A 20,317-nucleotide genomic window follows, 5' to 3' on the forward strand; every position below is an offset into this window, starting at 1 on the left:
TGGGTTCTTTGATCATGGGAAGGTCTATGCTACACCGGGCCTGATGGCACCGGATGGGATGCGCCTCTCTCGGAGAGGGGTAAGGATCTTAGGTCAGGAGTTGGCAGGGCTGATAGATAGGGCTTTAAACTAGAGTCGAAGGGGGAAGGGGCTAAAACCAGGCGCGCCGGTGAAGACCTAAGGGATGGTACGCTGGAATCAGAGGGGCTGTGTGCCAGTGGGGTCCTTTGGTCAGATCCACAAGGTGCTGAGTGTAAGGAGACGCACCTGAAGTGCTTTTACACAAACGCACGCAGTATGAGGAATAAAATAGATGAGCTAGAAGTCCTGGCCCAGTCCCGCAACTACGACATCATCGGCATAAGCGAAACCTGGTGGGATGAGTCCTGTGACTGGGGTGTTGCGATAGATGGTTACAGGCTCTTCAGGAGGGACAGGCAGGGTAGGCGAGGTGGTGGGGTGGCGATGTATGTGAAGCAGGGGCTGGACTGTGTGGAACTTCAGGTCGGCGATGGCAAAGTTGAGAGCCTCTGGGTAAGGATCAAGGGACGAACGAATAAAGGGGATGTAGTTGTGGGAGTCTATTACAGACCGCCTGGCCAGGATGATAGCACCGATAAATTATTCTTTACAGAACTAAGAGAGGCCTCGAGATTAACTCCCCTTGTCCTTATGGGGGACTTCAACTTGCCGGACGTTAACTGGGAGTGCTACACGGCTGACACGAGCAAGTCCAGGAGGTTCATGAAGCACCTAGATGATAACTTCTTGGTACAGGTGCTAACGGAGCCAACTAGGAAAGGTGCCCTCCTAGACCTGTTGCTAGAAAACAGAGAGGGTCTGGTGGGAGATGTGGTGATTGGTGGCCGCCTCGGTCATAGCGACCATGAAGTGGTTGAGTTCAAAATTTATGGTGACAGAAGGAAAAGTGCCACCAAAACCTCATCCCTAGATATGGGGAAAGCGGACTTCAGGCTGCTCAGGGAACTAGTCAGCAAGGTCCCCTGGGAAACTGCTCTTGAAGGCCTCGATGTCCACCAGTGCTGGTCACTCTTTAAGCGATGCCTCCTAGAAGCACAAGATAAGGCAATTCCAAAATATCGCAAGTCAGGCAGGCGGGGCAGGAGGCCGGCGTGGCTGACCAGGAACATTCTAATGGAGATTAGGCGGAAACAGAGAGTGTTTCGCTACTGGAAGGAGGGCCAGGCGTCATGGAAAGAATACAGGGATGCTGTTCGTGTTTGTAGGGAGAAAGTTCGAGTGGCCAAAGCACAGCTAGAGTTGAAGCTGGATGTGTCTGTGAGAGAAAATAAAAAGGGTTTTTTTAGATATGTGAATGGAAAAAGGAGAACTAAAGAAAACATAGGGCCGCTCCTTGATAGGGAAGGTCTCCTCACAGACGATGACGTAGGCAAAGCAGAGACGCTTAACGCCTTCTTTGCCTCTGTCTTCAATGCCGATGATGGGCTTCGGGACCCAGGGTGCCCTGAGCTGGAGGACCGGGATGGTGGGGATGACAAACTCCCAACTGACCCTGAACGTGTGCGGGATTTGCTACTCCACCTGGATCCCTACAAGTCCATGGGTCCGGATGGGATTCATCCCCGGGTGCTGAAAGAGCTGGCGGATGTCATCGCGGAACCTCTATCAATTATTTTTCAACGATCCTGGGAATTTGGAGAGGTCCCGGTAGACTGGAAGCTGGCAAATGTTGTGCCGATTTTCAAGAAGGGTCAGAAAGAAGACCCTAGCAATTACAGGCCTGTCAGTCTCACGTCAGTGCCTGGTAAAATCATGGAGAAGATGGTTCTCGGACTTATTGAGGCACACCTGGGGGACAAAGCAGTCATTGGTCCCAGCCAGCATGGGTTTGTGAAGGGTAGGTCCTGCCTAACTAACCTGATTTCCTTTTATGATAAGATCACCCGTATGGTGGACCAAGGGAAACCAGCTGATGTGATTTTTTTGGACTTCAGCAAGACTTTTGACACGGTTTCCCATAGGATCCTACTGGACAAAATGTCCACCATACAGCTAAATAAAAACATCATACGATGGGTGAGCAATTGGCTAACGGGCAGGGCCCAAAGGGTTATGGTAAATGGAGCTGCGTCAGGCTGGCGGGCGGTCACCAGTGGGGTCCCTCAAGGCTCCATTTTAGGGCCGGTACTTTTCAATATTTTTATAAACGATCTGGATGTAGGAATAGAGGGTATTTTGAGCAAGTTTGCTGATGACACCAAACTTGGAGGAGTTGTGGACTCAAATGAGGGCGTAAAGGCCTTGCAGAGGGATCTGGACAGGTTGGAGAGCTGGGCGATCACCAACCGCATGAAGTTCAATAAGAGCAAGTGCCGGGTCCTGCACCTGGGACGGGGAAACCCTGGCTGCATGTACAGACTGGGCGATGAGACGCTGGAGAGCAGCCTAGAAGAGAGGGATCTGGGGGTCGTGGTAGACAGAAAGTTGAATATGAGCCAGCAGTGTGCCCTGGCAGCCAGGAGGGCCAATCGTATCCTGGGGTGCATCAAGAACGGCATCGCTAGTAGGTCAAGGGAGGTGATGGTCCCGCTCTACTCTGCGCTGGTGCGGCCTCACCTCGAGTACTGTGTGCAGTTCTGGGCACCACAGTATAAAAAGGACATGAAGCTGTTGGAAAGTGTCCAGAGGAGGGCTACGAAGATGGTGAAAGGCCTGGAGGGGAAGACGTACGAGGAACGGCTGAGGTCACTGGGCCTGTTCAGCCTGGAGAAGAGGAGGCTGAGGGGAGACCTCATCGCAGTCTACAACTTCCTTGTAAGGGGTTGTCAAGAGGCAGGAGACCTTTTCTCCATTAACACTAGTGACAGGACCCGCAGGAACGGGGTTAAGCTGAGGCAGGGGAAATTTAGGCTGGACGTCAGGAGGGGGTTCTTCACAGAGAGGGTGGTTGCACACTGGAACAGGCTCCCCAGGGAAGTGGTCACTGCACCGAGCCTGTCTGAATTTAAGAAGCGATTGGACTGTGAACTTAGGCACATGGTCTGAACTTTTGGGTAGACCTGTGCGGTGTCGAGAGTTGGACTTGATGATCCTTAAGGGTCCCTTCCAACTCAGGATATTCTATGATTCTATGATTCTATGATTGTCTGTACTGATAGCTCTTCAGATTATGGCCAAATATTTTGTTTATTTATTTACCATATTGGAAAGGTACAAGAAGTTTCCAAGTGTATGTGATTACTATACAAAGCATGAAATATTCACTTTTCTTTCCTACTTACAAACTGCAAGTTTCCAAACTTGGATCATATATGGTATAGCAATAGTGTGAAACAGCTAAATGGCCCTGTAAACCATGAGTTCCAAATTGTTTTATTCTCGAGGGACAGGTCAGATGGTCCAGAAATGGGGGAGTGGCTGAGTATGGTGCATCTCTGTGCTTGACTTGGGTGTCCTCTCACATTATTGGCAAAATGAGGTGCCCTGGCTGGAAATCCCATGTCCCGAGCAGTCGCCATCCACTCCAACAATGCTTTGGCTTCCCATAGTTGCTTCCCGGAGAAGTTTAAAGTTCCAGGTAGAAACACTAGTGAAGAGCTTACCTGCATGTTACTCTCCCACTGGGCTTTGCCCTCCAGCAGGGAGTCCAGAACAGTCCTGCTTGGTTCCTCAGCTGTAGAATCATTCCCGCTCACCACATAGTAGGATGACCGCACCCTCTTGAAAAACTCAATGTCGACATTCTTGCTATTGCTGTGGTTGGGAATATACACCAGATCCAAATACACTGGAGGTCCTGGAGGCACCACCGTAGATTTTGCCAACTTAGTATTCCCAGATCCTTTGGAAATAAAACAACAAAAGAATATATTACAGGCTGGTTAAAAACATGCATTTACTAATTATGTTATAATTGCTGAGGTGATATTCCTTAAAATAGCTGCTGTTTGTTAAGCATTACATAGCTACAGCTGTACTTCTGTGTCCTTTGAAACAGTTATGGCGTTACCCTCCTAATGACACTTTCCAGATCTGTTGTATCCCAGTTACAACTGTACTAAGAGGAAAAAATAATAAATGTAACTAACTATATAATACAATAAAAGCTCACTACCACATAAACAACAATTGACTAAACCTTATATATGTATTACTTATATAAGTAATATGCTATTATTATCCAACAATTACAATTGCAGGCCCGTGAATACTGAATTACCATTCAGTAAATTAAGGTAAAGTAAGTAAAATTTATGGACACCCTTCTGAGAGTGCAAGAGCTCTCCATCCCCCAGCAAAAGAAATCAAGCAGAGGAGGCAGGCAACTGGCATGGCTGAGCACGGACCTTCAGCTTAAACTGAGGGAAAAGAGGGAAATGTACAGGAAATGGAAGCAGGGTTGCGTAGCCTGGGAGGAATACAGGGGTGTTGTCTGGATGTGTAGAGATGGGATCAGGAAAGCCAAAGCACAGATGGAGCTGAACTCAGCAAGGGGTGTGAAGAACAACAAGAAGGGGTTCTACAGATACATAGGCAGGAGGAGACAGGCCAAGGAGAGTGTTCCCCCTCTGATAAACGAGATGGGAGAACTGGCTTTCTTAGACATGGAAAAAGCTGAGGTACTCAGTAAGTGCTTTGCCTCAGTCTTCACTGGTGGTCAAGTTTCCTATGTCTGTCAGGACCCTGAACCTCAAGGAGAGGGTGAGAGGAGCGGATTCCGTCCCACTGTGACAGTGGAACAAGTCAGGCCTAATGAAATTGGATGTGTCCATGGGGCCAGATGTTATACATCCCAGGGTGCTGAGAGAGATGGATGGTGTGGTTGCCAAGCCACTCTCCATCATATTTGAAAAATCATGTCTGTCGGGTGAAGTCTCTGGTGACTGGAAAAAGGGAAACGTTACTCCCGTTTTTAAAAAAGGGAGAAAGGAAGACCCAGGGAACTACAGGCAGGTGGGCCTCACCTCTGTGCCTGGGAAGATCATGGAGCAGATCCTCCTGGAAGACATGTTAAGGCATGCACAAGATAAAGAGGTGATTCGAGACAGCCAGCACAGCTTCACCAAAGGCAGATCTTGCCTAACCAATCTGGTGGCCTTCTATGATGGAGTGATGGCATCGGTAGACAAAGGAAGGGTGATGGATATCATCTACCTGGACTTGAGCAAAGCCTTTGATATGGTCCCTCACCATTCTTCTCTCTAAATTGGAGAGGTATGGATTTGAAGAATGGACTGTTAGGTGGATAAAGAATTGGTTGGTTGGTCGCAGCCAAAGGGTTGTGGTCAACGGTTCTATGTCTGGGTGGAGGCCAGTCACAAGTGGTGTCCCTCAGGGGTTGGTCTTGGGACTGGTACTCTTCAGCATCTTTATCAACGACATAGATGACAGAATCAAGTGCACTCTCAGCAAGTTTGCAGATGACACCAAGCTGAGCGGTGCAGTCGATACAATAGAGGGAAGGGATGCCATCCAGAGGGACCTAGACAGGCTGGAGAAGTGGGCCCATGAGAACCTAATGAGGTTCAACAAGGCCAAGTGCAAGGTTTTGCACTTGGGCTGGGGCAATCCCAGGTATTTATATAGACCGGGCAAAGAAGAACTTGAGAGTAGTCTGCAGAGAAGGACTTGATGGACTTCCTTCTGGACGAGAAGTTGGACATGAGCTAGCAGTGCATGCTTGCAGCCCGGAAGGACATCTGTGTCCTGAGCTGCATTAAAAAAGGGGTGGCCAGCAGGGAGAGGGAGGTGATTGTCCCCCTCTACTCTGCCCTTGTGAAACCCCACCTGGAACACTGCATGCAGGCCTGGGGCCCCCAGCACAAGAAGGATGTGGAGCTCTTGGAACGGGTCCAGAGGAGGGCCACTAAGATGATCAGAGGGCTGGAGCACCTCCCCTATGAAGAAAGGTTGAGGGAACTGGGCTTGTTCAGCTTGGAGAAGAGAAGGCTCCAGGAAGACCTCATTGCAGCCTTCCAGTACTTGAAGGGAGTGTATAATCAGGAGGGGGAATGCCTGTTTACATCTGTTGATAGTGATAGGACAAGGGGGAATGGTTTTAAACTAAGACAGGGGAGATTTAGGTTAGATATTAGGAAAAAGTTTTTCACTCTGAGGGTGGTGAGGCACTGGAACAGGTTGCCCAGGGAGGCTGTGGATGCCCCATCCCTGGAGGCATTCAAGGCCAGGCTGGATGCGGCTCTGGGCAGCCTGCTCTAGTGGCTGGCAACCCTGCCCAGAGCAGGGGGGTTGAAACTAGATGATCTTTAAGGTCCTTTTCAACCCAGGCCATTCTATGATTCTATTTCTCAAGTTAAGAATCACAGCTTTCCAAAGTCTTGGGTATGCATGATTATAAAACTTAGGATCACACAGGAAGTCATGCAGATTTTAAACAGTCTTGAGATTTGGGGTATCAGCACAACAGCTTTGATATTTTCAGGCTGTCTTACAGCATCAGGAAGCTACTAAATGAGAGCAGAAAGAGGGGCAAAAAGGAACTTGGGAGGACAGTGAAATTTCCTAATTCAATTACTTCAGGGAACTAAGAACAAGTATTTGTTTGCCTGCTAGTTCCTTATTTGCATACACAAATTAGCCACATCACAAAAAGTAAGGGGAAGAGTGTTTTTGCTGTTATACATGGTGTAGTACCTGTTCTAAGAGCTTCAGTCAAAAGGAAGTTCAAAGTTTAAACACTAGCACTAAAAATATTTCATAAAAGTTGCTTTTGTCACACATTGAATCACAGGGTGACCTGACAATCAAGATTCAATCAGTAATTGTATTTAGATGATCACCATTTATGTTTTATTAGCCTCTCCATGAAGTTACAGAGTATGAAGTTTGGTAAACTAAATTATCTGAGCAATACACTTTATTAAGGGTTACATATTGAAAGGCCAGGAAAGTCCATTACAATTGTCTAACATGACCTGATGATATTCATCAGAGAGCAATATGCCAAATAAGCATCATAATATGATAAGTTTTCCTGAATTAGATCATTTTAACTAATGCATATTTTACAAAATCTTTGATCATCTGTGATAAAAAGTCTGTAATAAACCTTTTGAACTGTGAATACCAACACTGGATAAAGTATTAGACATTATATTTTACACCTAAATGTCAATATCAAATAAAGCCTTGTCTTCAGCTCTAGTGTATGTCTGAGAAGTATGCTTCAAGGAAGAAGAATCTAATATAAAGTGTTGGAGAAATGTACAGCATGAGGAACTATACCACTACTTTGAAAAGCATCTATTAACAGAGACCTGCAAATGATGGTATATGAAAGGAACAGAAGACCACAGAAAATGGGGAAGCTACAGACAGATGAATGCTGGTTTGCTTGTACTGAATCCTAGACTTGCGTCTTGTAAAAAGCTTTCAATAGAATATCAGTCCTGATGACAACAGCAAAATCAAAGTATCCTCAAAATGCTCTGTAACAAGATCTGCCAGAAACAACATATTAGCACAATGCCTCCTTCAGTGATATAATTCATATTTTATTACTACTTATAGACTACACAACAGTCATTCAAAATAACATTAACTTTCCATATATTTAGCCATCACTGACAGCATAAGACTTTAACCAGATTATGTGATGTACATGCTTAGCTCACTGAAAGTTCTCATACTGCTGTTATTTTTAAAATACTCTTTAAAAAGAATCCAGCAAAGTAATAAACACATCCAATGTCCTATATCACCTTTGCCTCTCACAAAATTAAAATGAATTGGTTTGAATGGTTTATGTTAGGAGCATTATGCCTACATGATTCTTACAATGAATAAAGTGGGTCACTTTACTACTAATTTCACTTCACCTACAAAAGCAATACTTTTAATTCTATTAGTTGGCTAACTAATTTAGACAGCTAGTATTAATCTTTTTATACTTGATGTACTCACTCTAATTCTTTACATCTGAGCAAACTGATGCATCTAGTTTCCCAGATCGCAAAAGTTAATTCAGCATATTTCATTCATTTAAATGCAGCCTTTACACTCTGGATTTATTTTTAAAGCATGGACTTTCTTTGGGTGTTTGCTGTAAATTGCATTCTCAACTGATATAAGGACAACCTAACTTCACTTAAACAACTAAGAAAATCTTAACACTAGGGAGATCCTATCTGCCTTTACCTGTGGTTGCAGTCTTTGTTGACTTGGATGCTGTTGTATTTGTTGCATTCTTGGTATCCTTATCTTTCTCTTCCACTTGGGACTTTACATCTGGATTAGAGATATTTTTGGTTCTCTTCTCCACAAACTCCTTTTTTGGAGAATCTGTTTGGGAATTTTTGTCTAAAGAATCTCTTACATCTGGTTTTGGTGAAGCCGCTTGCTTTGATTTACCATCACTTTTTTTAACAGAAGAAGACAACTTGGTCTTAGTGCCCTGCTTTTTTGTTTTTGTCTTTTCTTTGAGGTCCTTCTTCAAAGTTTTACCCAAATTCTGATCGACTGGCAAAGCCTCTGGATCAACCATGGAGACATCAGGGTGCCTAGGGGAAGGGCTGTGATCCTGAACTGGGACAGGTGGTGGGTCAATGTGTTTGTATGCAATTGTCTTGTCTGTTGGAATGGTTTCTGATTCATCTTCTGAGTCAATGTTAGCATCTGCAGTGATGGAAGGACATTCCTCAGTCTCAGGGGGAACATCTGAATCAGTCTGAGATGGGGCAGAATCGCTCACTGATGTGGGAGGGGTTTCATCACACTGACGCTCTTGCTGCTTTCCCCCAGAAGGTGGATGGGCTCCCCCAGACTGAGTTAATGGCTTTTCTTGATCTTGAAACTGTTCCATTGCAAACCACTCAAGGGGATTTGGGTTGATAAATGAAGGTGAAAGTTCAGTTTTAGGATGTTTATATTCACAGGAGGACACAAGACATAAATCAACATCCTGACAAGATTCTGCTAATGATTTTCCTGGAGTAAGATGTGCACTTGCTTCATAGCAATAGCTACTAACTTCAGGTGAGCTGGTGGCTTTCCCAGTTATTTCATAGGAGTAAGCCATGGTCTCTGGTGACTTGGTGGTTCTCCCAGTTGTCTCATAGCAGTAGCTAATGGCTTCTGGTGACTTAGTGGTTTTCCCTGTTGTCTCATAGGAAGAATCCATAGCATCAAGTGATCTGTTAGCTTTCCTAATTCTCTCATAGGAAATATCTATGGCCCCAGGTGATCTGGTGGTTTTCCCTGTTGTCTCATAGGAATAATCTGTGGCCTGAGATGATCTAGTAGATTTTCCAACTGCCTCATAGGAGTAGCTAATATCCTCTGGTGACCTAGTAGTTTTCTCTGTGGCCTCATAAGAATAACTAAGCTCTTCTGGTGACCTACTGCTTATCGGTGAATCTATTATTTCTGGGTTGAATAAAAGTTCTGGGCTGTGCTTTGTTAGAGGTTCCCGTAATATGACAGCCTGTTTACCAAATGCTTTGTCAGAGGACACTTGCAGTGACAATGAAGATGTGTAACTATCTGAAACTACTTCTGTGATTACAGGATGTGAATCTGGAAAACTAGGAGAGTATAGAGAAGAAGATTCCCTTGGAGTTAGTGGAGATGGGTCAGACTTTGGAAACAGCCTTTCTCCTAGGCTCAATACCTTTTCTGAGGTAAAAGAAGAATGTAGTGACATATCTCTGGGTGAAACAGCACCTGAAAAAGTTTCCTCTAGCAGTGGTGAAGTTACCTGGGAAGGTGTATGAGCTGATGAAGTTGAAGATGAAGCTTCAGTTTGAGAAACTGAAATAATTTCTGAAATATCCTTCTCCTGAGCGTAAGATGTCTGCTCCACAGGGGAAATCTGTGCAAAAGTTGCCTCCTGTATATCTGAAGGGCTATAATCTACTTCTGTTGGTCCATTTACAGATATATGGTGTATACTTATGCCTACAGTAGGATATTCTGGAGATTGCCTACTAAAGTCCATTGCTAAAGACTGCTCAGGGGACTCCTGACCAAATTCTACTGACTGATCAGGAGATCTGTGATCATGCATAAGGGTTTTTGATTTTGCGGTTTTAGGTGAGAAATCTGGTGGAGAAATCGACATAGGCCTTGGGCACTCCTCCTTAGATGGAGACATTTCTGTTTCCTGAAACGTTGTTGGTGTTTGTACAACTGACACTGAAAAGGAATCGTCAACTTCTGTAGAGTGGGGAGATCCAACCTCAGCATGCAAAGAAGGAGATACATCATCAGTAGTTGGTTCTGGAAATGAACTAGTAGCAACAGATGCTGTAGAGACAGAAGCTACTCCTTCTATATGGGAATAGGTGTCTTCTGCTATGACCTCATCAACAGGAGTTGCAGATTTGTCAGAAACAGTGCCTTCAGAAATTGACATTTTGGTGTCTTCTTTTAAAGAACTGAACTGACTGATATCTATTTGAGTAGGTGAGAGATCACCTGTTAACTTCTGGTCATCCAAGACCAATGAGGACTGAGAGTTGCTGGGTTCTGTATCCTCCACTTTCCTTTCTAGGCTGAAGCTTTCCTTAATTACCATAAACTCCATGCTTTTTTCATCTTTCTTTTCTTGGCAAAGGCCCACAGAGCTGCCTTCAGAAGCTGGGCTCATCTGAACAGGTGTTTTTTCTTTTTCAGGTATTCCCTTAGAGGGACTTCCATAATCTCTGGTGGGACACTTTACATCATCACTCAAAAATGTATCGTAAGTGGTCTCTGAACCTATCAGTGGTGGACTCCGTAGAGGCGAGAGAACCTTTTCAATAGGAGATTCTGAATCTGGCACAGGTTCATCCATAGGGCTTATTATGGGTTTTGAAGACTCATCTATGACTTTACTGAATTCAAAGCTAACTGGAGCTTCTGTTGACTTTTCACTGGTTTCAGAGGGAAGCTGACTGGATTTTTCATCAGTGGGAGACTGATAATAAGGTGTGTGGCCAGCACTACCAGCAGCAGACTGTGAGGGAGATACTACTTCTAATGTTATATCTTCAAGGCTTGCACAGTGCTCTTTGGCAACTTCTTGATGTACATCAGGCAATATAGCAATGGGGACATTCTCAGCCAAGACCTTGATCTCATTGGGAGTAAGTGAAAAGTTCACACTATGTTCACTCAGTGGTGTTTTGACAACTGGTGATAGAGGAGACAAATTCTCAGATGGACTCTTGGCTGGACTACATTTTCCACCAACATTTTCTGAGCAGGTTTCTTTGATTTCTAATTTAGTAGTGCCTTGGGTTTCATTTTCTTTTTGCCAGTATACATCCTGGAATGCAGATTTGCAGAATTTGTCTTCCTCTAATGAAGAAGGTGGCAAGATGGTAGAAGCTGAGGCATTATAGTCTCTACCTTCTGTGGCCTCTGTTTTGGTTCCTTCAGATATTCCATTAAAAGCATCCGGAAGTGTAGAAAGCTTAAGTCTACCAAAGTCTTGAGAGTACAGTGATGTCTCATACTTGGTGATGTTCGCATACTCCTGATAAGTTGAGTCACTTTCCTCATTATTAGTTTCATTACTCATGACATCCCGGGGTGTAGACATTTCATCCATTGAAGTTGGTTTACTGGGTATTTCGGTAGTAGACTGTGTATAACCCAAAATAGCAGTGAATTCCTCAGGTTGATCTCTATTTTCTTCATCAGAAACAATAGCTTCACTTTCTGAATTACCTGGTAATGTCTCATCATGGATTGGTGAGGCCAGTTCAACTGCTGGAGACTGAGGCTCTGAGCATTTTGTTGGTGTAATTATGAGTAGGCCATATTTATCTTCAACTTCACCAGCTTCTGCAGCTTTGTCTACAACAGCCATCACATAATCTTCTTTAGCTTCTATTTTTTCAGTATCCTCTTTATCTTCTGTTTTGTCTTCCTCCTCTTCCTCAGTTTCTTTAGTTTCTGCCTTTTCTACTGTTTCTTCATATTGTTCACCTGATGCCTCATAATCTGCCTTTTCAATATATTTTTCATCTTTAATGCTAACATCTGCTTTGACCATTATTTCTTCTGAACTCTCTTCCATTATTCTTGCTTCTTCCATGTATAGTTTTGTGGTGTCCAATGATGTCTTTTCTTCCTCATCTTCACCTTGTTCTTCAGCATCTTCTGTCTCTGCCTTTTCCTCATAATTTTCCACTTCAGATGATTCTGCCAAGCCAGTTCCCTCATCTTTAAATTTTTCATTGTCATCAACCCTGTGCTTTTCCACTGGTTCCAATTCTTCAGGTGTCTGTTCACACTCACCCTCAGCCTCTGTGGTTGTTATACCTTCATCAGAGGACTCTGAAGGTCCTTCATTTTCTAATTTTTCTTTTTGGGAATCAAAGGCCTCTTTTTGTTCTTTGCCAGTGAGTTTCAGTTCATCCTCTATGAATGCAACCTGAGGTTTTGTTTCTTTTATTGTTTCTACTTCTTCAGCTTTTAATTCTTCAAAATCCTTTGTTAAATCCTCTGGTGAAGACATAAGGGATCTTTCCACTTCAAGTTCTTTTCCACTACCTGTAATTTCTGCAGCTGCTACAGCTGTTACAGTTGTGGCAGCAGTTCCAACTGCTACAAGGGCAACTTGTGCTCCACTGAATTTGATCTCCTTCTTCACAGTCTTAATTTTTCCTTTTTCCTTTGGCTTTCCAGCAGGTACTGCTTCCTTTTTAACAGGGTCCTCCTTCTTTTGTGATTTAGGCTTTGCTGCTAGCTTTTTGGCTTCAGTTGAAGGACCAGTTGTCTTCTTTGCTTCTTTAGAAACCTTTTTGATATCCTTTTTGGCTTCTTTTTCTTCCTTGTTAAGTTCCTTCTTCGCTTCTTTTTTAGCTTCCTTTGGTGGAGCATCTTTCTTTACTTCCTTCTTACTTTCCTTCTCTTCCTTTTTCACATCTTTTTTAACTTCTTTCTTGATCTCTTCTTTTTTGTGTTTTTCCTCTTTTTTGATAAGTATTTTCTCCTCTTTTTTAGAAATCTCTTTCTTTGTTTTTTCCTTTTCCTCTTTCTTTTCTTCAGGTTTTTTTTTGACTTCCTTTTTCACTGTCTTCTCCTTTGCCACTTTTGATTTTACATCTGTAACTTGTTTTTCAGGAGTTTCAGATTTCACTATTTGCTCTTCTTTGCTTGTTCCATCTTTTTCTGTCACTATAGGTTTGGTCTCTGTTTTGGCTGGTTTCTCTTTTTTAACTGGAACTTTTTCTTTGCTTTCTAATTTCTGAGTATTTTCCAGTGCTGGACTGGGCTTTGCAGGCTCCCGTGTTTCTTCTTTAGATTCTTTTCTGACTATCTTGATTGGTGGTGTCTTTGCAGCAGGCTTGAGATTCTCTTTGCTGTCTGTTCGTTGTTTCACCTTTTCTTGTTTCACAGCCAGACTAGCAATGTTTACAGTTCGGTCTTTTTGTGTAACTATTGGTTGTTTAAGGAAATCTAAGTGTTTGAGTTTTTCTAATCCTTCTAGAATATTATATTGGGTGCTGTTTCCAGGAAATAGAACTCGGATTATTTTTTCTGTAGGATTAGCTGGATGCCACACAATCAGGGATGAGACAGAGGTGAAATAGGATAATGGAATGTCTAGTTCTTGGCCATTTGGTAGCAGAAATTCAGCTTTATCTTTGCTAGTACCACTCCACCGTTGCATAAAATATTGCATCTCTTTGCTATTTTTGACAGGATTGAGCACATACATCTCAAGTTTGCCAACCCCCATTTTCTGAAATAAAATGATGGGGTCAATGGTATTTCCTACATTTCTGAAAAGAGGTTCTGGTTTCATAGACAGTTTATTTAAATACCGGAGAGTAAAACAAGCTTCTTCTATACTACTTTTTATTCTAAAGTTAGGATTCAGGTTCTTCAGGTTCTCAGGTACATTAAGAAATAAAACTCCTAAATCAGGTGAGATCAGATTTTTCATCCAGTCACTGTTGGTAGTAGACCCTTGGGACTGTTCCTCTTCTAATTCGGCTATCTTTCGCTGAAGCATGCTATTGATTCCTGGCAAGTTATCATCTCCGATGTGAGTGAGCAGAATGGAATCTACCCGGTCCAAATGTCGGATAAGTTTCCAAAAGCAAGATTTTCTTTCAGATCCTCCATTGATAAGCATGTTGAATCCATTCACTGAAAACAATGCAGAGTCCCCTCTTCCACCTGGGAAAATATAACAGCAGGGTTTGGAGAGTTTCAAAAAGCCTCCTGAGGTTGGGGGTTCCAAAATGTCAAAGGGTGATGGTACTTCTACAGATTCTGACAGATACTCTGTGAATTCAGAGAGTCCTTCCATTTCAGGCAATATGGAAGCTGAGTTGAGTTTAATATTAATAAAGTCTTGAAGGTTGTGTCGGTCAAGGTTAGAATTTTTCCAGTCCCCTTCCTCAGGACAGAAAAGAGTTAAGCTGGCTTTATTAGCAGGGTGGGTGGTGCTCAATAATTCACCAATCTAGGGTTTTAAAACAAAAACACAAGAAGATGCATGTAGATTCATTTTTAATAATTAATACCATAACACAGCATTTTCCAAGGTTCCCCCTTCCCTCTTTCACTCTTTATAGGAGGATCGTACGAGTTTGTATATTCAGAGGGGATGAGGGCTATGAAGCTAATGCTGCCAGAGCTGCCACTATCTCTGCCATAGGCTCAAGAGTCTCTGTGCTGCCTCAGTCCATCCAGAAGAGCTGTCCAAATATCTAAGGGAAACAGCACATCTTCTTAACAGGCACAGAGTATCTGCAGCCTGGAGGAGGTCAGCATCCTCCCAGGGGCAGTTGCCTTCCCCACCCCTCCTCACATGGGCTTCAGTTCTTTCTGTTTTCTGTTTCTCAAAGTCATAATCTTAATTCCCCAAATTAAAATGTATTTTTTTTTGTTAAGCATTTTATATCAAAGCTAAAGTAAATTAAATACGTTTTGAAAGAAACCCTCTATTAAAGAGTAAAGAGCATCAGCGTCAAGCTATCAGTGCTAATTCTAACTTAACAGAAGGCCATTTTTAGTCTTCTAGAAACTTGTGCCATCACATAACAATGTATGGAAGACACTTTTCTGAACACACCTCTTGATCCGTGAATATCTCAATGAAGTTTTGGAAGGAAAAGGACCCTGACTGAAGAATGAGTTCTCCTGTGTTTTCAAAGCACTGTCCACTTAGTACAAGGAGTTTGTGTCTTGCAGCATCTGTGATCATTAAACGCACCTAGAATGAAGGAGATAAGTACATCAATAATGGGAGTTAGCATGCGGTTCTATATTTCTCTGAGAACATGCAGTTTACCTTGCCTAATTTAAAACATATTTTGCACCAGTCTCCCAGGACTGTTGAAATATTATCAAGTTACAAGGAGCAAAAGGGAAAAAAGGAGGCACAAGAAGAGTTTAGAGAGAAGACCTAATGAATAAAAAACACATGGATAAAAGAACAAGGAGCAGAAGAGAATAAAATTTGAATGAAAAAATAATATTTTCATGAACAAATGCATTTCTTATGTAACTTGGTGAATTTTAATAGTACTGTATCAGGACAGTCTTGGCCAACTGTTTCACACATGATAATGAGGAACAACTACATGTGTCAGACAGTTTTTGGAAGGTCGTTCTTTATTTTCCAATATACAGCATGACTTTCCATTCAGTTGCAAAAGCATCACTGGAAATTAACAGCCACAAATCACGATTCTGCTTCACCATAAACATAAACTTGAACTTCAGGCACTCAGATACAGTCACATGAATCATTTACATTTCATGATATCACTAAGTATGGGCACTATAACTTCTTAAAGTGTAGCAGCCAAAGACCTTTTCAAAAAACATTAGAAAATTATGTGGATGCCTAATGCCTCAAAGTAGTTTGCTACCGAGAAATAACCTTCTTCTGCATTTTAAAATCTCAACTATTTTAAAGTAGATTCTTGTTACTTGATCGTCACTGCAGCTAGTAATAATTCCTGTTTCCACCCAGGGGGAGACTTACTTGTACGCTAAGAAAAATCCATATATTCAGTATACTTCTATTGGCTAAATTCAACTTAAATTGAAGAACAAAACTAAACAAAACTTTTGTAAGACTATGCACTGTTGAGTAAACACTCTGAAAATATTTCAAAAGCCTTGTCCAACATTGAAAAATCAATTTTCATAGAATCACAGAATCACAGAATTGTTGGAAGAGACCTCAAGATCATTGAGTCCAACCTCTGACCTAACACTAACAAGTCCTCCACTAAACCATATCGTTAAGTTCAACATATAAACGTCTTTTAAAGACCTCCAGGGATGGTGATCACACCACTTCCCTGGGCAGCCCATTCCAATGCCTAACAACTCTTTCAGTACAGAAGTTCTTCCTAATAACCAACCTAAACCTCCCCTAGCGCAACTTTAGACTGTTCCCCCTCGTCCTGTCACCAGGCACGTGGGAGAATAGACCAACCCCCACCTCCCTATAGCCTCCTTTAAGGTACCTGTACAGTGCAATAAGGTTGCCCCTGAGCCTCCTCTTCTCAGGCAGAACTAACCCAGCTTCCTCAGCCGCTCCTCGCAGGACTTGTTCTCCAGACCCCTCACCAGCTTCATTGCCCTTCTCTGGACTCGCTCGAGCACCTCCATGTCCTTCTTGTAGTGAGGGGCCCAAAACTGAACACAGTACTTGAGGTGCGGCCTCACCAGAGCCGAGTACAGGGGGACAATCACTTCCCTAGCCCTGCTGGCCACACTGCTTCTGATACAAGCCAGGATGCTGTTGGCCTTCTTGGCCACCTGAGCACACTGCTGGTTCATATTCAGCTGGCTATCCACCAATACTCCCAGGTCCTTCTCCGCCAGGCAGCTTTCCAACCACTCATCTCCCAGCCTGTAGCTCTGCTTGGGGTTATTGCGCCCCAGGTGCAGGACCCGGCACTTGGCCTTGTTGAACTTCATACAGGTGGCCTCAGCCCAATGGTCCAGCCTATCCAGATACTCCTGCAGAGCCTTCCTACCCTCGAGCAGATCGACACATGCACCTAACTTGGTGTCATCTGCAAACTTACTGAGGGTGAACTCGATCCCCTCATCCAGATCATCAATAAAGATATTAAGGAGGACTGGCCCCAGTACCGAGCCCTGGGGAATGCCACTAGTGACCGGCCTCCAACTGGATTTGACTCCATTCACCACGACTCTTTGGGCCCAGCTATCCAGACAGTTTTTAACCAAACGAAGCATACGCCAGTCCAAGCCACGAGCAGCCAGTTTCTTGAGGAGAATGCTGTGGGAAACGGTGTCAAAAGCCTTGCTGAAGTCAAGGTAGACCACATCCACAGCCTTTCCCTCATCCACCAAGCGTGTCACTTTGTCATAGAAGGAGATCAGGTTCGTCAAGCAGGACCTGCCTTTCATAAACCCTCCCCCAATAGCCAGGATTGTTGATAAATGATGGAAAGTGGCTTGGCCAGCTCCTCTGCCAGTTCTCTCAATATCCTCGGGTGGATCCCATCTGGCCCCATCGACTTGCACAAATCCAAGTGCCGTAGCAGGTCACCAACTATTTCCTCATGGATAGTAAGGGCCACATTCTGCTCCCCATCCCCTTCCACCAGCTCAGGGTACTGGGTATCCAGAGAGCAACTGGTTTTGCTGCTAAAGACTGAGGCAAAGAAGGCATTAAGCACCTCAGCCTTTTCCTCATCTCGTCACTAAGTTTCCCCCCGCATCCAGTAAAGGATGGAGATTCTCCTTAGTCCTCCGTTTTACGTTGATGTATTTGTAAAAACACTTTTTGTTATCCTTAACAGCAGTAGCCAGACTGAGCTCCAGATGAGCTTTGGCCTTTCTAATTTTGTCCCTGCACAGCCTCGCAACATCCTTATAGTCCTCCTCAGTGGCCCGCCCTCTTTTCCAAAGATTATAAACCCTCTTTTTTCTCCTTAGCTCAAGCCACAGCTCTCTGTTCAGCCAGGCCAGTCTTCTTCCCTGCCAGCTCGTCTTTGGGCACATGGGGACGATCTGCTCCTGAGCCTTTCAAATTTCCTTCTTGAAGAGTGCCCGGCCTTCCTGGACTCTGCCCTTCAGAACCGCCTCCCAAGGGACTCTGCCAACCAGTGTCCTGAACAGTTCAAAGTCAGCCCTCCAGAAGTCCAATACAGCGGTTTTACTGGTCCCCTTCCTGCCTTCTCCTAGAATGAAGAACTCTGCCATTTCATGGTCACTCTGCCCAAGACAGCTTCTAACCACCACATCTCCCACCAGTCCTTCTCTGTTTGTGAAGAGAAGGTCTAGCGGGGCACCCCCTCCAGTAGGCTCACTAACCAGCTGCGTCAGGAAGCTATCTTCCGTACTCTCCAGGAACCTCCTAGACTGCTTCCTCTGGGCTGTGTTGTGCTTCCAGGATATGTCAGGGAAGTTGAAGTCCCCCACGAGAACAAGCGCTGACGATTTCGCAGTTTCTGTCAGCTGCCTGTAGAACTCATCTGTCTCCTCATCCTGGTTCGGCGGTCTATAACAGACCCCCACCAGGATGCTTCCCTTGTTGGCCTTCCCGCCGATACTAACCCATAGGGACTCAACCTTACAATTCCCAGCCTCGAGTTCCACAACATCAAAACACTCTCTAATATAGAGAGCCACACCACCACCCCTTCTGTGCTGCCTGTCCCTTCTGAAGAGCCTATAGCCAGACTTTGCAGCACTGCAGTCATGAGACTGGTCCCACCATGTCTCCGTGATGGCAACCAAGTTGTAGCCTGCCTGCCGCATGATGGCTTCCAGCTCCTCCTGTTTGTTACCCATGCTGTGTGCATTAGTGTAGATGCACTTCAGCCAGGCCATTGCCTTCTCCCCTGGCCTTGCCATTGTTCCCCCTTGCACAGCTCCAACAAGCCTTGTTTCAGCCCCGTCCCCCTTCTTACCTAGTTTAAAGCCCTCTCAATGAGCCCCCCCAGCTCCTGGGCTAGGATCCGTTTTCCCCTTAGAGATAGGGACCCATCTGCAGCCATCAGGCCGGGTGCTGAGTAAAGCGCCCCATGGTCCAAAAAAACAAATTTTCTGTGCTGGCACCAGCCTCTGAGCCACGTGTTTATCAGGTGGGCTTTCCGTGCTCTCTCTGTACCCCTCCCTGCCACCGTAGGGATAGACGAAAACACCACCTGTACTCCCGCTCCTTCCACTAACCGACCCAGTCCCCTAAAGTCCCTTTTGATAGTCTTCAGGCTTCTCTCTTCAGTGTCATCACTGCCAGACTGGACTATCAAAAGAGGATAATAGTCAGAGGGGCGAACCAGGTTGGGAAGCTTTCTGGCAATGTCCCTGACCTTGGCCTCAGGGAGGCAGCAGACTTCCCTATGGGTAGGGTCAGGCCGACAAATAGGGCCCTCTGTTCCCCTGAGAAGGGAGTCGCCTACAACAATCACCCTTCTTTCTGTCTTGGTGGAGGCAGTCCTGAGGCATGGAGCAGACTTCCTCGCCCTAGGCATGCTCCTGGGTAGACTTTCTACCTCATCCTCACCTACCTGTCTCTCAAGCTCCAGGGCCTCAAATCTGTTGTGTAAGGGCACCTGGGAAGGTGGGGCCGGTAGGGGGGGCATCGCCTTCGATGTCAAGCAGGGACCTGTCTCCATTCCTCCTCAACTCCTAGGTCCCCTCCCTCCGCCTGACAGCAACAGGGAAGGGGGTCCACCCCCATTTGGGGTGTCTCGCATCCATTGTGAAATGGCAGTGGCGCCCGATTTAAATGGCCCGCTGCTGATGCTGCTGGCTCTGCCTATGCCTCGTCAGCCTCCCTCGGTAGGGCTGCCGGGTCCTGGCGGCTCCCTCAAGTGGGCTTGATGCCAGAAAAAAAGCCCTGCCTGTCCCCCACTCTGCTGCAGAATGCGTCTGCCCCTCGGCTGATCACCTTGGCAAGTGGCGATTTTGATTATTTTGATTTGATAATTTTGATTAAGGTAAGGTACAAATCTCAAGTGTAGCATTCCTCTGTTCAAGAAGAATTAAGTTAAACCAGAATGGTGTTTTCAGAATAAGGCTATCCATGTATCAAACTCAATGAGAAGAGTCCATCCGGAACAACTCCACGTGTAGATATTGCATTCAAGCTCCATCTCCATGAAGGTGACATAATCACCTCATCTCTCCTAACAATCCATCATTTCAAATTTATATATTTATTGTTAAGCAATCAGTTGTTCTAAATAATTCCTTCTCATACCAGGGAGGCTACACGAGGAAGATTTGACTTAAATCTCTGCTGAAAAACTAATTTTTTCAGTACAAGTAGAAAACAGCCTCTGAAGAGTACGTATCTGAAAGAAGATCCCAACTCTACCACATCTTCATTGTTATTTTATTTAAAAAGTTATCTTCACTTTCAGCAGCTTAACGT

The 20,317-nt window shown here is 44.5% G+C and overlaps 2 protein-coding genes across 2 annotated transcripts in view; one reads left to right on the plus strand and one right to left on the minus strand.

The window, feature by feature from the left end:
* Positions 1-20,317, plus strand: part of LOC311426281 (uncharacterized protein) — a 312,708-nt gene that overhangs the window by 129,394 nt on the left and 162,997 nt on the right. The gene's annotated exons all lie outside the window — the stretch shown is intronic.
* Positions 1-20,317, minus strand: part of LOC311426255 (microtubule-associated protein 1B-like) — an 85,241-nt gene that overhangs the window by 5,185 nt on the left and 59,739 nt on the right. The window contains exons 4-6 of the mRNA XM_084502468.1: positions 15,017-15,157; positions 8,140-14,404; positions 3,585-3,823 (exon numbers count right to left, since the gene is read on the minus strand). Of these exons, the coding sequence (XP_084358594.1) occupies positions 3,585-3,823; positions 8,140-14,404; positions 15,017-15,157 (6,645 nt within the window). The remainder of the gene's footprint in view (positions 1-3,584; positions 3,824-8,139; positions 14,405-15,016; positions 15,158-20,317) is intronic.

Source organism: Aythya ferina (assembly GCF_964211825.1).
Source record: "Aythya ferina genome assembly, chromosome: W".
Classification (NCBI taxonomy): domain Eukaryota; kingdom Metazoa; phylum Chordata; class Aves; order Anseriformes; family Anatidae; genus Aythya; species Aythya ferina.